The sequence below is a fragment of the Telmatherina bonti genome (genome assembly GCF_933228915.1).
Source record: "Telmatherina bonti genome assembly, chromosome: 5".
In the NCBI taxonomy this organism is placed as follows: Eukaryota; Metazoa; Chordata; class Actinopteri; order Atheriniformes; family Telmatherinidae; genus Telmatherina; species Telmatherina bonti.
Genome location: NC_136623.1, coordinates 25,116,908 through 25,137,230, shown reverse-complemented (window position 1 = coordinate 25,137,230; position 20,323 = coordinate 25,116,908). Strand labels below are relative to the sequence as shown.

Here is a 20,323-nt window from a genome sequence, read left to right as displayed (position 1 = left end):
ACAGCTTTTAACCACTTCCATATTTTGGTTGTTTCAATAATAACTAGAAAAGCACTCGGACAGCGAAAACCTCCGCCATGGGCCACAGTTCTCCCATATTGTAATTATTTGTGTTTTTCCTACGATGAAAATTCCAAAGGCCCGCTACTTTTTTTTATTCTGGATCATAGTATCCGGAACAATTCCTTTACCTGGATCAGACTTTGATATATTTTACAACCTGTTGGAAGATTGTCCTGTCTTTTTTTCCTAAGTGCTCTGACCATTTTCTTTGGAGTTACATGCGTAGATGTTGAAAATGGCCCAATCTCATAATGTTAAAGAATCCTTTAAAAAATTCCTGGATCCAAACGGTGATCCGGATCACCAACAAAATTAAATCAGTTCTTCCTTTTCACATTTCCAACTACACCTGAAAATTTAATTCAAATCTGTCCATAACTTTTTGAGTTATTTTGAACACAAATAAACAAACAAATAGACACTGGTAAAAACATAACATCCTTGGTGGAGGTAAAAAATGATGCTTTCGATCATCCTTGGTGGAGGTAAAAAATGATGCTTTGGATCATTAAAGAAATAAAATTTCTGAAGAAGAATAGTTTGTGGGAATAAAAATAAGTGCACTTTTCACCAAAGGGTCAGTTTGATATGCATTCATTGCTATATTGTGTTAAATGGTAAAATTATATTGCGGAAATGATATATAAAAATGATACACATTAAAAAATAATAACAGTGCACCGTAAAACAGTAGATGCACCTTTTAACTCTATCTTATAATGAGAACTTGGTGAAGATATAAAAACTGCTGTATCTGAAAGGTTTTATGATAACTGAGTACTGAGAGTACTTCAAAAGAAATAGTAAGCATCCCTTTCACCAAATAATGAAATTTAAGATTTGAGTGCACTTTAGACTGAAAAGCTGTGGTGAATATATCACAGAAAGTGGACCTTAAATCTTGTAAAAATAAACACATTCACACCTCAGCAGCAACAAAGTTGTTTCATCTTCGGCCAAAAGCACTGCCATGCTACCATCATTTAACAACCAACATTGTTCTCTTACACAAACAAGCACAAGCTGGAAACCACAATACAGTAGTGGATTATACTTTAGCCAAAGATTCCTCACTAAACTCTGGTTTTATGAAAAGAAATCAGCAAACAGGTGACAGTAGCTGTGCAAGTAAACACTCAACCAATAAATGAATGCAGTCTTTTCATCTTTCATATTGCAGAGAAAAGTGGTTTAAATAATAATCATTTCAATATGTGGACATCAAAGCTGCCAACTAAAACAATATATTGGTTTTGTTAATAAACAGACAGAAATGTGGGCATCTTGTATGGGAGAAGGAGATCAGATTAATAGTCAGTCGCAAAGATGCAACTCTCTATTAAATTGTTTCCATAAATCACAGCTGAGAATGGTTGGAGACTGATGTGTGCCTGTGTGTAACGCTGGATTCCAACATCTGTAGTTGAATCTAACTGGATGTGGACAGACACCACAAGTAGTTTTGGCTTTCTAATCCGCCAAGCTGATGCTGAAAACAGCAGCCAGTGGCTGTTTTTCCTACCTCCAAACATTGCTATGGTGACAGACTGGTGGACTCTTTATGCAGAGTCCCATCAGCATTATTCATGTAATTTATATGTCCATGTGAGGTAAAGTTTTACATGTGGTCTCCTCTGCTGGAAACAGTGTTTGTGTGCATTTCTCCTACCTCCAGAGATTTCATTGGCGTTCTCAGGAGGTGCAACTGAATCAGTCAGCCTCTGAGGCTCTGTCTTGTCTCTTCCATCATGTCTTTCACCTGCATGAGCGAGAAGTGAGGAATTGCAAGTTTAAATAAAATGGATGCTCTTTCATTTTATTTCTATTTTTGTACAAATCTGATGCATTGATTCACACAGATAATTATGCATGCATGATTTAGAAAAATTGATAAGTAAAAAAAAGCAAAAAGAAAATTAGTTAGATAGAAGGAGGAAACAAATATGAAGAGAAAAGGCAACAAAATATTTAAGAAAATTGTAACATTTTGCAGAATAAAGAGCAACACTAAAGAGAGCAAAATAAAGAAGAGAGTATAGCAGTATAATTGAGGTAAAATGAACAAAACAAACCTTTGAATGTTCCTTGAAGAGGTCTGCTCTGCTCATTGTCCCTCACAGCTATAACACTGAAAGTGTAGTCTTTAGAGGAATCGTAGTCTTTTATCAACACCTTAGTGTCAGATTTAGACACTATGATTTCCTTCTGCTGACCACCTGTAATACAGAAGAGGAGAAGATGGCAAAGGTCAGACTCAAAACTCCATGTTGCCAATTCTTTTTTGGTATAATCAACCGCCTGAAAGTCCAAAGGAATACTCTATTAATCAAGTTAATGCCAAGTTAATTAATTAAGGGGTCTGGTGAGTCTTATTCTGAAACGTTAAAGCAGGCAAGAATTTTGGTCAAGCTTGAAAATTTCAGTGTCAAAATGTATTTGTTTGTGTCCATCTTTGTAAACATGTTATGACATTACACGAGAAGTCAAATGCATGAAAGGAAAATTAAATCCAATATGAGGAGGTTTTCTTCAACAAATAAATGTTTGGCCTGCCACTGTCATAAAACACCAAACCTTTAAGTAAAATAACAGTGTGGTTCTGTGTAAGTCCTCTCCACTCCTGTTAATACACATCAGGTCACATTAACTAAAAACTAAATGTAACAACATTTTACTTTTCAGCTTGTCTGAGATTTCTTTGGAACTTTGATAAGGCCTTGGAAGGACTGTGACAACACATGACCTAAATGCAGCTAATTAGTGTTGGACTTAAATGCTAAACAGCAGAGGCTCCACCAGGCCCACATTGTAACCACTAAGTAAATAAATGCACTCACAAAACATTAAAAACTATCTTTAACTCTCAGATGTAGCATTTGTGTGTGTATCTATGTCAGACTTGAAGCAACTGTTTGAAGCAAAGGACAATGAATGAATGAAAGAGTTTAAGCATAATCTGAAATGTTGTTTTCATTACACAAACAAATTTCTTCACAGAAATGTTTATAAAAATAATGGAAAACTCTATAATATCCCACATAATCCCCAATTGGTTTTATTTCATGTTTCCTATCTCTTAAGAAAATGAGAAATAAAGGTTTCTGTGGACTCTTAAAATTAAACCCTTAAATAACCTCAGGTTGAAGGAATCTGTCTCCAAACTAAGTTTTTGTCAACACTAATGCTTAAATTAGGATTAAATTAAATAAATGCTTTTTAAATCCTAAAGTGAATCCAGGCCAGTCGAGAGATATATTCTCTCCAGCATGTCCTGGGTCTTCTCCAAGGTCTCCTCCCGCAGGAACATGCCTGGAACACTTCACCAGGGAGATGTCCAGGAGGCATCCTAACCAGATGCCCCAGCCACCTCAACTGGCTCAACTAGTTCCTCTCAACGTGGAGGAGTAGTGGCTCTACTCTGAGCTCTCACCCTATCTCTAAGGGAGAGCCCAGCCACGCTGCTGAGGAAACTCATTTCAGCCACCAGTATGTGTGATCTCGTTCTTTCAGTCACGACCCACAGCTCATGACCATAGATGAGGGTAGGAACAGAGATCGACTGGTAAATCGAGAGTTTTGTCTTATGGCTTATACTTCTTCACCACAAAAGTCCGGCACAGAGTCCACACTGCTGCAGACGCTGCACCAATCCGCCTGTCAATCTCACGCTCCATCTTTCCCTCGCTTGTAAACAAGATCCCGAGATATTAAACTCCTCCACTTGAGGCAGGACTTGACTCCCGACACATCATCACTGGAGACATTAAGTGTTCTTTAAGTGTGCTTTAGGCAACCACATCCTCAAAACACCATTACAGAAGACCTTCTGTAATGGTGTCCTTAGTCTTTTCTTGTTTCATATTCAGTGTCATTCAGTACAGAGAATATGAATTAACACAGTATTGTTCAACTTTAACTTAGACTAATATTTGAATTTCACTTTACTAAAAGTTATTTTTAAATGTAAAGAAAAAAAGACTATCAGTAAGAATTGACTGTTTTGGCTTTGTTAGCTGCCTCACTTCTGTGAATGAGCAGTGCACAAATGGTTTTTTTCTTTTCTTTTTTCTTCTTTTTATAGTATATTTAATAAAACTAAAGATCTCCTAAATGGGACAATCTTTAACAGGATCTTTCTACTCAGACCAGAACCTCAGCAATAAAGTAAAACTCCAGTTTCAAAAACCTCATTGAGTGTTGTCATTGTTCCCATTATCTAATTATTCTATTCTACAGTCATTTACCAGACACTTTCATCCAAAGCGACGTACATATATACCCTGATAGGCACATCAGGGGGCAACTTAGGCTTCAATGTCTTGCCCGAGGACACTTTGGCACACAGTCAGGCCTGGAATCGATCCCCCAACTTTCGAGTATGAAAGACGACTGCTCTTCTTCCTGAGCTACAGCCGGTAAATTTATCATGTAAAAATATACATTTATTTACATTAATTTCTTTCATTACAATTAAAATAGCTGTGTTAACTGCTCCAGCAACTACACACATTATCCTGTAATGCTATGGCTGTAAATACTGCAGTATTTCAGGGGTGTCAAACTCTGTTCCTTGAGAGCTGCTATCCTGCAGTTTTTGTTGTTTCCTTGCTCCAACGCACCTAATTCCAATAAAACGGATTCAACTATATCTTCTAAACATCTTTATAAAGACCGGTTCATTTCAGTGTTGTGTTGGAGCAGGAAGCCAAAAAAAAAAAAAAATAGCAGCTCCTGGAGACCAGAGTTTGACACCTGTGATCTATATAAAATTTTGCAGGTTATAGCTGGTTTCCACCACATTTTGGATTCATAGGGCTTGAAGAGCAAGAATGCAATCATATTATTCTTAGTATTCAGCAGCACACAAAACTTTCAGGTGCATGCAATAAAAAAATGAAGGTGTTGCAGCTCAGTTCAACTTTTCCTCCGCTGGGATGTCTGTATAAACAGACATGAAACGGTATATTTTTATAGTGCAAAACTGATGTCCGACGATTAAAAAGACATCTTATAAGAGCTATTTTTACTTTGATTCATGCAGAAAATATAGATTTGAGCCAGAGACAGAGAAACACAGATTAAATGCAACATGAAAAGGGTTACATTATCTACAAGAGTGCAAGGTAATTATGAGGGACCTGACAGTATTCACTGTTTCAAAATAGGAAATAAAAACTCTCTCTCCAGCTGCACTATTTGCTCCTTCTTAAAAAAAGATATCATATTCATCAAAAATACTATCTGTTACTCTGACAGTGCCCATTGAGATCTAAAATAGTTGGTTACCTCCCAATAAAAGGACATCAGCTATCCTTAACTGGCTTAACCATGCCTCCTGTCCACCTCATCTAACTAAGAAAAAGAAACAATCAGATGCGACCAAATCAGGACGTTAGGACACGGAACAGATTCTCAGTCCTATTAAATATAGCTTTATCAGTCACACATAGTATGAATAAAACTAATGGTTGTCTAAGTCTAACTTACATCCACATCCTCCTGCTGCTATCCTCACTGAGAAAAAAGCAGGCCCAATTTTTATTTTTAATGCTCTTCACAGTTCACACAGCCTGCAAGAGACCACCAAACCGAGGCTTTATTACCATGGATTAGTTGCAAGGACCAAGGTTTATGTCACAGGTTAACTGTTCAAGCCTATGCATCCTTTTTTGTGGTAGTTGTGAAAGAACTGTCGGTGGTATTGGTACAGGTGATTGTCAGGAAACAACCTGATGGCTGTAAATTCAAGTGTACTGTGATTATGTGATGAAGAAGATGTCAGCAGTGATTACAATGATAACCCCGACAGCGTGGGTGCATGTTGGAGTAGTGGTAGCCGAGCCTCAGCTGGGGGAGGTTTGAACAATGGACTTTGTGTGTGGAGTTTGCGTGTTTTCCCCATGTATGTGTGAGATAACTCCCACCCACAAGACATGTATTAGGTTCATTGTTATGGTTAATTGATTGCTTTACACATGCAAGTCCCTTTGAAAAAAAAGCAAATGCCAAATGACTGTATAGAATAGAATCACGTCTGCACATTGATCAACTTGTGAAAATATGCTGAGTCAAAGCAGGGTGCGGAGCATGCATTCTGGTATTTGTATGCAGTAATGATGCAGTTTAATTCAAAATAAAAGAAAACATTGGTCGATGCTGTCATTTAGCTGTCCTGGATTGAACTCAGTCATGACTTTGTAAAGGTCCCCTTATTGTCCCACCTTTGTCTCAAAATTTGCTGACAAGATTCACATATACAGCAGAAACAGTCCCTTCTTTAAAAGGTGAATACTTTGGGGCTTCCACATCTCTAAGGAGTGTAATCCTTTCAAAGGAGGTTTGATAAGAAGAAAGTTACATAATCCTTTTTGGCAGAGACAAAAAGTCCAATTCATAACAGGATCCTTCTTTCAAAATTTCAAAGTTAAATTACACTGCTCATGTGTATGTATGTGTGTGTGTGTTTTCTGTGCACGTCTCTACGAGATCTTGCCTGGTATGCTGTTGTAGAGAATCAGGTAACTGTCGATGTCTCCTTTTGGCTCCTTCCATGAAACAAGGAGTTTGCTTGAACTCAGTACTTTGAAGCGCAGTCTTCTTGGAGCTGAAAGAGAAAAAAACGTTAGTCTTATCAGCAAGAAATGACAGGACATTAACAATGTGTAATGACAGGAAACAATGTTAACTAAAAGTTTCAGCCATCAGTCAACATGTGCTAATAAGACAAAGTTGGTAGAAATATGAAATCCAAACCTCACAAGTCACCAATAGAAGTAAAACACAGAAGTGATTCATAACGGAAATGAATAAATAGTTAGGCAGACGAGATATGAACAAATTATAGTTCTTAAATCCCAACTGCTATGATCACATTATAAAGAGCTCAGCTTCAGGTTGTTCATGCTTAAAAAAGCATGTGCATTTTTTAAAGGGATTTATAGGAAATTATTTGCATCAACTTCTTTCCAGCCTCACAGCAAGAAGGTCGCTGGTTCGATCCTTGGCTGGTTTGGTCAGTGGCCTTTCTGTGTGGAGTTTGCATGTTCTCCCCGTGTATGCGTGGGTTCTCTCCGGGTACTCCGGCTTCCTCCCACCATCCAAACACATGCATGATAGGTTAATTGGTCACTCTAAATTGCCCCTAGGAGTGAGTGTGAGCGTGAGTGGTTGTTCGTCTCTCTGTGTGTGGCCCTGCGATGGACTGGCGAGCTGTCCAGGATGTACCCTGCCTGTCGCCCAAAGCCAGTTGGGATAGGCTCCAGCTTCCCCGTGACCCTGAATTGGAATAAGCGGTTCGGAAAATGAATGAATGAATGAATGAATGAATGAACTTCTTTCCATCAAAAATAAAAAAAATAATTAATTTATAATACACATAATGAAACACATAGAATTAGAGGACCAAGCCACCATGTTATCTCCCATCTATATTTAGGATATCTGTTTTAAACATAGATCGTATATGAAAGATGGACGGAGCCTTCGGCAGTAAAAAGTCAAGTTGGAAGTGCATAAAACTGCAGTTCCCCCTTTATCCGCTAGGGGCTGGCAGCAAAACAGAGCAAATCCCCATAGACGCTGATGTTAAAAAGGCCAACTTCACAGCAGAAATAAACATGTTTACAGCCTGGTTCAAAAATCCATTTTCGGTTAATATGACAGGTTTACCTTCATAACAACTGTGGGGGGAGTGAATTTTTCTCTAACTTGCTCATTTAAAAGTAATTTAATCTCAAAGTTTGGCATATTTAGGGGCGTGTCCTCTTGACTGTAAGGTACCCGACCTCACTCTTCAAGTAAGAAGAATGTAGAAAAGCAGCTGGTAAACAACGTGACTTAGCTTTAGTCCGGTTACCTCCGTTAGCTGGTTATCTCCTGTTATCACCGGGTTAGCTCTTAGCTACAGAAAGCTCGGAGTTCGCTCAATGTCAATCATCCACCATGATGCTCACAGTCCCCCTCTCAGCTCCACCTCTTTGCCCATACTTGTATTTTTCGGGTGAGACGACGCGCATGCCTCTGCCAAGATGTCGATGGTAGGAACCGCCCACCGAGCTTCAGTTCAGCTCTTCAGAAACCTACGGGTGACGTCACAGAGGCTCAGTCCATCTCTATATACAGTCTATGGTTTTAAGTCACCAATTTCTACACTTGCCTGTCAACATCTCATCTTGAGATCTGGAGCCAGAAGCAATCATTTATAAAGAGGAGTTTACTGTTCCATTACTGTACCTTAGAAATGACAAGACCTCTTCATGCTCAGCATGGAAAGTAAAAGGAAGAATGTGGCTGCATCCAGGTTTATTTGCTGTCCCTTTGAAACAAATGCCAGTCAATGTAAACATGTAATGAAATGAGTTAGGCGTCATCCTGAGAGTGCAGTAAATATTTCAGCCACTATGTAGATGAGCCAAAATCTGTGGACCTGACTCAAGTATGGTGCATCAATATTTTGCATTTTATTTTGCTCCCAAACAGGAAATTGTTTGATATAGTTGATTTAATAACACTCAATAAATCCCACAATCCCATAACAACACAATCCCTTGGCTTTTTCGTATCTTAAGTTATCTTTTTGTTTGGAATTCAGTAGTGAAGTTGCTGCAGTGAGAAGTCCAGCAGGTTTTCCCCTATAGGTTAGGTTTTTTTTAGACACCATGTTGGAATGTAAAAAAAATCACCATTTGAATCTGAGAATAACTATCAGAGGCAATGAGCCATAAAAAGTATTTTTCCTTCCAGCAGGAAGTCTTTTAGTGCTCTTCAAATATTTATTATCATTATTTTTATTATTTATTTTATTAATTAGGTAGTAGTAAACATGGCTTTGGCTTATTTTACTGAATGGTTGCCAGGGTATTCTTAAGGTCAAGCTTATCAGCAAAGATATACAAAGAGCTCATATTGAATTGTCAATGTAATATTCAGTCTCATCACACATAATACAATTGTACAATGCCATACATTAAAACGTATATTATTATACGTTTTAAGGGGCTTGTTCTCACTACAAATGGAAGGACTTCACTGGCTAAACATGCTTATGTGAACCTTGCAGCTCACTGCAATTCAAGAGTTTGTCTCTTAATTGCTTTGGAATTACTTTACAAAAGGACAACCAGTACACTTAGGGGCAGAGAAAAGATTAATTAATGGCGTTATAAGAACTTGTGGAAAGAATTTATTGATCTATCTTATGTAGGAGTCTATTTGAGCCAGCACAGAGCAACCATCAGTGGTATACTGCATTGAAATTGATTGAGTCCACACTGGTTACATCTTTCATAAAGTCTATGTAACAAACTAAAAATGAGATAAATAAATTTTTTAAAAAAGTGTGTGGGTCCCTTTTGTCATTTAATCTATAATATGTATAACACGTAACAATCTCAGCAGGTCATCAACCTTTGCACCCTCTGTCATGCCTCGTAAAAGTGACAGCAGCCACTCTACTTGACTCTAGTTCAGACTGCTGTCAGAAACACAGACAGCACATTTTGCAGATTCAGACAATGCCAGAGGTGTTAGACAGATTCTAATCAATGGCTAATTCACAGATTTGTGCACAATTTAGTGTCAAGCTCTGCACAAGTCTACTAAGTCTGATGTGTGTCGGGTGTGTTGCACCAGGGAAACTCCCAACATTTGCAGGACTGCGACTCTTGACAGAATTTGTCCACCTCTGAGCTAGATCCATGCTTTAAAGAACAGAATTATAAATTGTTTGACATTTCACTTCAGAAATGTCACTGCCAAAACTTATTCAAAAGCAAGAGTCCTGGCACAACTTTCCACTCAAGACCATATTAATAATATATCCCCCCTACAGGAATCATATCCAGCAGAGTCAAAACAGAAAATTTTCATTCAGAAGAATTCTTTAAAATATATTACAAGTCAGCCTGAATAAAAATTAGTTTATGACATTATCACTTATAATTATTGGGTAAAAGGAGCGTTCCCTAAAGGCTCAGTTGTTAACAAGCAAGGATGGGATGAGGTGCACCACTTTGAAAACAACTGCGTTAAAGAGTCTGGGAGTTTAAAAAAAGTATTTCTCAATGTACAATTGTGAGGAATTTATGGATTTTGTCATCTACACTACATAATATCATCAAAAGATTCAGAGAATCTAGAGAAATCGCTGATTGTAAGCGGCAAAACTGAAAACCAACATCAAATGCCTCCAACCACTGATTTCTCAGGTGGCACTGCATTAAAAACCGACAATGTGTTAAGGATATAAAGGATCAGTGTAAAGTAAATGTCTAAATATGTGTAAAGGTGATAAAGTGTTCCTGTGGCAATGTAGGGCACTTTAAAAAACTATCAATGCAAGTTAAAACTCTACCAGGCAAAGCAAAAGTCTTATATTAACAACACCCAGAAGCCCAAAGTGGAAATCTGTGATGGTATAGAGGTGTGTTAGTGCCCATGGCATGGGTAACTTGCACATCTGTGAAGTCGCCATTACTGCTTTAAGATACATACAGGTGTTGGGGCAACATATGCTGCTATCCATGCAATGTATTTTTCTGGGATATGCTCTTCACAGCCTTTTATTGAGAATTTAATTTGAGATATTTCATCATTTTTCCAGTCATTGTTACCATATAAGCTACTGTCAAGTCCCAACGCTTTGAAAAAAAGCCATGAAAAGAAAAACAAAACTATTCCTAATATATCACATAAAAACTTTGGTACATTTTATGATCAGAACCTCACAGATAAAGAGCATCATTTGAGAATTTCATATCTCGTTTGCTGCTTTTCTTAAGTCGTCACACCCTACCACCTATCTACTATTCAAAATGCATAGCATGAAAAGGTATAATTATCCTGCACAATAAGGATCTATGAATAATTTTAAGTGCATAATAGAGCCAAGCAGCTTATTACTTTTATATCATTTACCGTGTCTGATATTGTGTGGTGAGTTGGCTGACAGAGTTCTAATAACTGGATGAAAAATGAGTAGCTCTACTTTTGCTTTGCATGTTAATGATCACATACATGTGCGAAGTTCTGGTTAAAAGCGAACCATGTGAAAACAGAATGAGCCATCTATAACCCTGTATGTAAGGACCTACTATGCAAGTTAGAAGCAACACCAGAGACAGCTACTATGATTAATGATTGTGAGCATAAAACTGTGGATGGTGACAGAACATGAGGGTACCCAATATAAATTACCTTTCACAATCAGACACATCTCTTCTTGTTTACCATCATACATCCATAAATATCATGCAAGAACTCCACATTTCACACTCCGTCTCTCTGATCCTATGTGCCAAGCTTCTTTGTGAAACACTGTCACCATCACCTCTCTTTATATCACAATAATATGCTTGGTGGAAACTGCACCAGCCCTGGATGAATAGTTCAGACCTGCCTGAAACTTGCTGTGTGTGTTCAGCACATGGGCAGAGAAACTTATCTGAAAAAGTCACACCAACAGAATGAACGACTTCTCAACATCTACTCGCATGAATCTTTTGTCAGGTAGAAAATGGAGAAAAAAAAAATAGCTCTAAGAAATAATCAGAGCCACTGAGTCCTTGATGAGAAACATGAAAAATCCCCAGAATGAAAATTATGCAAATCCTTTCAAAAACTGCATTTAACATGTTCTCAGCGCATGAAGCTGAAACCTAATTCAAATGGTCCAATTCCAAATCTAAGCTTGAGTTATCTCCTGTAGAGAGAGTGAAACAGAGAAGTCTTTTAGCTGCAGGCCCAGTGTGAATGGGAATAATCTGAGAAAGACAGCACAGCTTGATGCACCAGTTTGAGGAGGCATGACTTACTCCAGGATTAAGAGTAATGAAAGCTAGCAGGGATTCCTGGTAAATGAGTTAATGCTTAAAGTCAAATTAATCTCCCTCTCTCCCTTCGGTCCTGCTTCAACCGCAACTGCAAGTTTTCTCTTCCTCTCTAGCTTTGACTAACCATCCGATCAATGTTGTCCTTTTTTCTGTTCTCCAATGTTCTCATTTATTTACTAATTATATATCAATTTCATCACTTCACTCGCCTTTTTCCTCAAACATATGTTTCTGCTCATTTCCAATATTTTCAAAAATATTCTTCCCAATTCCTCTTTTTAATCCCCTTTCCCATCCTCGCTCACCTCTTATTTGTTCTTAGTCCGACCTTTTTTAATTCCCATTATCTTTGCTTTTCCTCTCATTTCTTTAATTTGACCGTTTGTTTTCTCATTTTGTCTTTCACCTTTATTTTCTCAAAGTTTTGATGCTTACTTCTTTTCTTTAATCATCTTTCCAATGCCCTCTTCTCCTTCACTCCTTTACCACTCCTTTACTCCTTACCTTTCCTCCTCTTCTTCACTCAGCAGATAAGCCTGGCACTGGCTCAACAGTAAGTATTCAGGCTACAGTAGCTTTACTAATGCACAGGATTTATGGATGACAACTGTTGGCTTGTGCTGTCACCACAAGATAGCTATACTCTATTGTACATGAGAGAGATGGGGGAAGTGTGTCTAAGCGTGAGTGTGTGCACTGCAGCACACATTATTCAGTGTTCAGCATCTCATTTGTACATAAACTACTCTGCTCACCGAGATAGCACTTAGCATGAATCCACCACCTCTCCACTCTTTTTATCTCCTCTGCTGCTCTCATGGAACAACTCTCTCTTTTATCACATCTTCTCTTCTCATCTCTGAATTTAAACTCTTCTCTGCCTCTCATCTTCCCTCTCTTCTACTCTTTTATCATTTCATTTTATTATCTTCTCCTTTCTTACCCTCCACTCCTGCATTTTAGTGGCTCAACGCCTTTTTGCACCCTTTCATCACATACCAGTGTAAGTGATGCCGTTTTCTTTCAGCACTCACCTCTTTGCTGCTTGTGTGTGTGTGTGTGTGTGTATTTGCATATGCATTTAAAGCCTCTTATGAAGTTGCTGTGTTATATGCTCTGCCCCCATGTGCAGTCTGCAGAATCCACTTAAATGGAAAATAATATCAATATTATTATCAATGCCTTTCAACCACAAGTAACAAATACTCAGCTGGGATAATTTTGCAAGACAAGTCTGATGTTTTTCAATAGTTACACAACTTTCTTAAATAACTGTTTTGATGTCTGTGAGTCAGGTTTTTAGTACTGAGACAGCTTTAGTCAACGTTTTCAATGGCAATGTTTAAATTCTTGTAATACACTTAATGCTGCATTTGATACAGTCGACTATATCTTATTTAAACCTGCTGAAAAACTGAGGACTTTCTGGACTCCTATTAAAAAGATATGAACAGTACTATGACAAGTACAAAGCTGAGCTAAATAAAATAACATGTGGAGTTCCCCATGGCTTTAGTTTGGGGACACTGCTGTTCAACATCTACATGCTCCCAATAAAACCAGACTAATGACAGAAAAATACAAACTTTCATCAAATGCACTGATCAAATTAAATACTGGATGTGCCAGAAAATCTTTCTGTTAAATGAAAATAAGATTGAAAAACCAGAATTTGGAGCCAAGGAAAAACAATTTAGTCAGCACTCAGCTTCAAAAAGTAAAGTTCAAAACCATCAACAAAGGTACAAATCTTGGTGAAGTTCTGGACTCAAACCTGAATTTTTGCAGTTACATTAAGACAGTTGTGAAGTCAGCCTTTTATCACTTACAGAACAAATCGAGGGTTAACGGACTGATTTAGAAAACTTGTCCATGGATAAATCTTTTGTAGACTAGAGTACTGTAATGCTGTCCTATGTCTCTCTAAAAAGTCCATTAGAGAGCTGTAGCTAGTCCAGAACGCTGCTGCACAAGTTCTTACTAAGACCTAAATAGTGTATTATATAATTCCAGTCCTCAGTTCTTTATACTGCCTTCCTGTCAGTCAAAGAATTGACTTAAAAATTCTGCTATTAGTTTCTAAAGCACTGAATGGGCTAAAGGCCTAAATACCTTCAGGATCTTCTGGTTTATTATGAACCCACCAGATCCCTCAGGTGATCTGACTCAAATCTTCTTTCTGTTCCCAGAGTCAGAACTAAACATGGAGAATAAGCATTCAGTTTTATGCTTCTCGCATGTGGAACAAACTCCCAGAAAACTGCAGATATGCTGAAACTCTCAGCTGTTTTAAAAGCAAGATTAAAATGTTTCTATTTGCTGCCTTTAATCAAACGAACGTTAACTTCTTCCATTTTAGATTTGATTTCATGCATTTTATCTACTTTAAGCTTTTTCTTGTTATTTAATTTCTACATTTTTTTTTAAAAAATGTTTTCTCCACCCAGCTGTAAGGCTTTTAATATGTAAAGCACTTTGATATGTGTTGCCTATGAAATGTGCTATACAAATAAACCTGCTCTTCCTCAAACAGGAAAATATTCAAAAGTGTATTTTAATTTTAAAAAAAGGTTGAAAGTTCAGGTCACCACAGAGCAAAACATGTATGGTGAACATATCAAACCTTTCAGAAAGATCGGATATTGGCTTTGTAGTACTGCATAAGTCCAGTCGATACTTAACTGATCAATGAAACTTTCTTCGTGATTTCAATTATTTTTAACAAATGAACCTCTCTAACCAAAACAGCCATTCTTGGTTATTCAGCAAGTGTTTCATACAACTGTACAATCACCTCTGCTCCACCCAGAGTCATTTGAGTCTCTTCATAATATCCCACAAAATCCCAGTTTAATAACACTACATAAAGTAGCCTGAACTAGACATTGTGGAATATGTTGTACGCTAACCAGTTATGCCATTTTTATTTCCCATTAGTTCCTGTAAAATTTCTTCTCAAACTTTTGTTTCTTGTTATCCTCATCATTTTTTTTCCATTAAAGTAGATTATGTTTATTTACAATCATAGATTATTTATTTTCTCTGACAATCACAGTAACTCCGAACACGTCTTGCACATCACATCGACAATTCAGAGCTCCATCCAATCTGAAGTGGCTGATGATAATGTCAGGTTGGATTAGCATCAGCAGCAGCTGAGGACAGGAGAGGGGTGACAGCAGCTGAGGTTTAGATAATCTATTAGTTTTAAATTCCAAACAGGTTGTTGCATCTTTCTTTTGTTTATGAATCTCATCATCGGCTTTTCTCCTTGGTCATTATAAGTGAAATTACTGGGCAATGCTCTCGTTCATACTAATTCACCAAGCTGCCCTTTAACTGTACACTTAACACACACACAGGCGCATAAAATGCAATATCTTTACAAATGTGCACTTGAGCACATAATCTTTTGTCATGTATCCTGAAGCATGGTATTGATCCAAGTTGTCGGCCAATCAACAAAATCAATCACAATAATTAACTATGCAAGTAAGCACATGCAAAGAAACACAGGCATACCAACACATCTGCACACACGTTTACCAACTTTACAGTTAACCACTCACTCAGGACTGCACATGTATTGTAAATAAATGTAATAAATGTTTTATTAACACTGACTTTACTGGACTTTTTCACTTTCTGAGAATGAGGTCAGGGTTTGTCTATTTCGTTCTGCCTTTTTTCCTGCTTGTGCTGAAATGAAAACAGCAGCCAAGAATGTTCGGTCACTCGTTGCACCCTCTGAGTAGGATGAGCTCAGAACAAAATTTACATTTCCCTTTTCGATATTTTTCAAAGCCAAAGACACAGCCAGAGAGGAAAAAGGAGGAGGAAAAAAAGAAGAAACAATCCATTTTGCTGGACACAGCTCCATCAGTGAGAACAGTCTCAAAGTTGTTCCCACAGTTCAGACATGAAAGCACTGCCCCACAATTAAGATTATATACCATGTCTAAATCCTGTCTCCTGAAAAGAACTCATTCATGAAGAGGACTCTTTATCATACTGAGACAAAATGATTGACAAGAAATAAAGGCTGCTTTGGTCCAAACAAACTTACAAGCCAGGATCAATTCCAAGGATCGAGAATGATCAGAAACCCTGGACTGCAGATTCACATCTGTTTAAAGCCATCATAATCATTCACATTTGACAAGAAAATTACAATTAATATTGCATTAATTTAATCACTCAGCAGCAATTATGCTAATTAAAAGGCACTAAACTCAAAGCATTAGTCATGGTAGAAAAAAAAATTGTTAATATGTAACTTATTTCACCCAGTTGTTTTCACACAGCTGAATATGATGACAAGATCAGTCAACCATGAACACAATAATATTGAAAAATCACAATAGATGTGTTATAGCCCTACTTCTTCATCTTAAAATGGCAACATGCCTACATTCTGCATGATAATCTGCATCTGTCATACATGATAAAAAAAATAGCTGAATTACAATCTTTTCAAGGGCAATAATTACAGGTCTACATTTTATTTTAATAAATGTAGCATGGCAACATTTTGCATTGAGTGAAACCGTTAGAAAAACAACATAACATACAGTATTGTAAAACAATAAATGGAAGTAGGAAGTGGTGGCGGTACACCACTAGACTGTCCCACCAGACAACTGAGTTCAAGCCCTTCTAGACCCTGTTCCCTTGGACACCTACAAAGACTTTTTATTTTTTACTTTCACGGTTAAATATGTTGTAGGTCAGATTTTAATTAACACGTTTAGGTTTTGGAATATTCTTAAAGCATGATTTGGATGAAATATTAATGAATGTAAGGGGATTAGCGTCATGTCCTGTGAATGCTTCCTAATGCAAAACCAACTAAATAAAATGGCCAGATCTCACAATATCTGTGCCTTATCATTGCATATCCTATTGTAGGCATGTAATAAGAGGTGCACACACTGCACATTTTCTTGTTAGACTGGGTAGGTCTAAGAGTTTGTATTGCTGTGGACTGAATTTATTCTGTAACTTATTTAACAGATATGGCAAGTTCAAGACTTTACTTATTAAATAAAATATCTCAAAAAGCGTTGGCTAAACCATCATGAAATATTGACTCTAATATTCACAATCCACAAAGGATAAATCTACAGATTTTTGACTATCTCCAGGTTTCAAGATACATTTTAACTAGTGAGTTTTTGAGCAGTGCACAGGCTTCAGTACTAATCAGCTTCAATAGTTGCTCCTGCAAAATGAAATGATAGAAAATGTTATTGTATGGACTAATAGCTTTGTTGACCCCTCTTCTTTCCTTGTGGCACCATCATCTGGGTTTTTTTCTACTTATGGGGATATACTGGCTAATATGCAAAAGCAGCTCTCCCTTCAGCCTCTGAGTACAGTATGACATTAGCAAGACAGCAGTGCCATTAACAAGCATGATAGCGTGCTGATATTCCTGTTTAACTCAAAGCACAGTGTCAGCTTGAATACATACAAAGGGAAACTGGAAATTTACACCAGGTCGTTAATGGGTCCAATACAGCATAACACTCAGATTTATTGGTGAAGTAAACGGAATGACTCTGCTGACTGTGAGAAGCAGCTAAATGCAGGTCAGGAATGTATTAAGCAAACCTATAACAGACATAATGAATGGATCTGCAAAACTTTAGCTAAATATTTGTGTCTGCAGAAACAAAAACAACTTGGTCAGAGAAAAAGATTCTTGCAACTGAAACAATAAACATTGATTATAAACCGGAGAAGGAACTCTTAGCATCGTACAAAGGAAAGAAAGAATGACATCAGCATATGTGATAAAAAAAATGTATTATATCAACATGCATTTTGTGGATGACTATTTTGCAGAATAAAACAAGGAATTGCATAAGATATGTCATATTTTAAACATTACATCTTTGGCCTGTATTCTGCACTATTTTCAGCTTTTTAGTGAAAAAAAAAATCCTCCTGGCCTGGCCTACTCTTTTGGTGGGTGTTCCTGACAATATCCAGACTTTTCAGTTGTACATACAAACACACTCTAATCCTCAAGCTGTAATCCCCTGCAACCAGATGTTGCAGCTTACAGGGACAGATGGGGCAAAAGTGAATGGTTATCACATGCTCCCTAATGAACAGATTGAACAGAGGTTAGACTCCCAAAGTGTCTGGGAAGTCATCCATGTTCTATTGTGATTCAGTGGATTGGATTCTAGTTTAATTTCTACAGTCACACTTCTATTCTCCTTCTAGTTTCTGTTTGCTTGCAATGAAGAGCATGATAAAACTGCACATCAGAGCTGCTGTAAAAGTACTTGGTCAAAATGGGCTGGAGGAGACAGGGAGCGCACAGAAAATTAAAACTACAGCATGAACCTAACAAAAGAGTATGAAGACATGGGGTATTTGGGAAAGAAAGAGAAAAAAGCAATGAGTGGAAAATAAGAAAAGGAAATAGAAAACTACTTTCACTCCAAAGCAATCATTGCTGACTAAGGAGTTCCCACTGATAAACCTTTAATGCAACCACACAATAATACATTCAACGTTTGTTAAAAAAAAAAAAAAAAAAAAAAAAAAAACTATGCAACCTCTGAAAGGCCATTTTATTCATTTAATATTTTTACATTTTTTTAATCTATATCATTACCAAAGAAATTGTGTTACATCTGGGCAACTAAATGAGATCAACTTCAGGATTTTTTTAAGTGATGCTCTAATGAATAGCTGCTACTTTCCTGCTCCACTAACTCCACATCCGGCAATGTAAGCCACACACACAAATATAAACACAAATGCACAAACACTTAAACATGAAGCATCATCTGAATGTTTAAGTGTCCATCTGTCTCAATTTTAGATAATTACCATATCCATATCATCAGTGCCTCTAGAACCCACTCATAAGTTCTCAATAAAAAATTTACACTGAGTTTTGTCACTCAAAGCAGCATAAATATTAGAAAAATTTGAGCAACTTACATGTGTCACATGATCTCCTTTTAGTTTGATGAAATCAAGTTTGCTAATTTGATTGCACATCACACCAAAGTGTTATATTCTGTGCAAACAAACGTACACTTTTACAACACATTCACTGAAGCCTCCTCTGAAGCGTGGCAGCACTGGCAGCAGGGTTGAAGCACTGCGGTGCTGCCAGGGTGAAATGGCATAACGACCTGAGCGATATGATCATGGGCATGATATGATCTGATTAGATCTGAGCCTGTGCATCGAACAGAGAGATGACAAAAGGCAGAGTGAGGTGGAAATGGTGGAGGTGAAACAGAAAGGGGTCAGATGATGGAAAGACAGAAAGAGATGGAGGTGGGTTAAGGAAGAAAGGTTGTGCACTACAAGGAGAAATGGGGAAAGGGTGTGTGTGGATAAGATGAGCATGTACGGCCACGGTTCTGGATTTGGATGGTGTGTTTCAGGGGGATCAGAAAGCTGGGAGTGCAATGAGTATGAGATGGAGAAAGACAGGAGGCAAGATTGGAGAACACAAAAACGCACTTACCATCACGTTGTGCCTTGCTAGGGTAACATGAAATGAAGACCAGTAACACCAGTGGAGCCCACGAAAACCACCTGGCCTGTTCCATCAACAACATCCTCACAACCAGCAGTCTAGACCTGTATCAAGATAGATTACATTGAGCAAATGAACGAAGGGTGAAAATGAAAGGCATGGGGAACGGGGATTTCTGCATAAGAAGAATCAAGAATGTCATTCAGCTGAAGAAAGACTGTGGGTCAAAAAAAAAAAGGAAAAAGAAAGAAACACTTTACCCACAGAACTCCAACTCACTGATCTGGAATCAGTTAGTTGTGTCTCTAATCCAATTTCTCTCACAATTACAGTGCAGCAGTCTGGACTGACCACAGACCAGTGCCAGAACCTCCCGCCTACACAGAGCAGGCTGATGGTGAAACAGTGGAGGACTTTGTTTTAGAGAAACGGAGGAGATGAAAATGAGAAAAGAGGAGAACATTGACAAAAGGCCTGACAGGGAAAATCTGATAGAAAGCAAAGTAACAGAAAGATCTAGCACAAGCTGATTGACAGTTCAGAGAGGGAACATCTGATGAGTGCCATTGTTGGACAAAAAGTGCAAACATGACAGCACCTCTGCTCTTCTCACTATTTCATCTCCTCTTTTCATTCTTCACTTTTTGTTCTCTGCATACTCTTTTTTTTGCCACCTCTCCAGTCTGCCTCACCTAAGAATGGTCACATTAAAGACATGTCATGTGTTTCTAGCCAATACATGTTGCTGGCAGTCACATTAATAAAACAGCTCTATGAGTCAAAAGTTGATCTAGTTTAAATAATAACTGTCAGGCAAGGTATGGAAAGGTCAGCCTCCTTCAACAGAAATAGCCAAGATCAGAAAAATGACAATGCATTTCCATTAGGTTTTATAATACTCCAGGAAGTGACTTGGAGT

The 20,323-nt window shown here is 37.7% G+C and overlaps 1 protein-coding gene across 1 annotated transcript in view; it reads right to left on the bottom strand.

The window, feature by feature from the left end:
* The window catches only part of col14a1a (collagen, type XIV, alpha 1a), a gene marked incomplete at its 5' end in the record, with an annotated part of 129,078 nt that extends 109,592 nt beyond the window's left edge, over nucleotides 1–19,486 (bottom strand). Inside the window, 4 exons of the mRNA XM_079240410.1 lie at nucleotides 1,733–1,822; nucleotides 2,127–2,279; nucleotides 6,557–6,667; nucleotides 19,393–19,486. Of these exons, the coding sequence (XP_079096536.1) occupies nucleotides 1,733–1,822; nucleotides 2,127–2,279; nucleotides 6,557–6,667; nucleotides 19,393–19,486 (448 nt within the window). The remainder of the gene's footprint in view (nucleotides 1–1,732; nucleotides 1,823–2,126; nucleotides 2,280–6,556; nucleotides 6,668–19,392) is intronic.
* Between the last annotated feature and the right edge of the window lie 837 nt (nucleotides 19,487–20,323).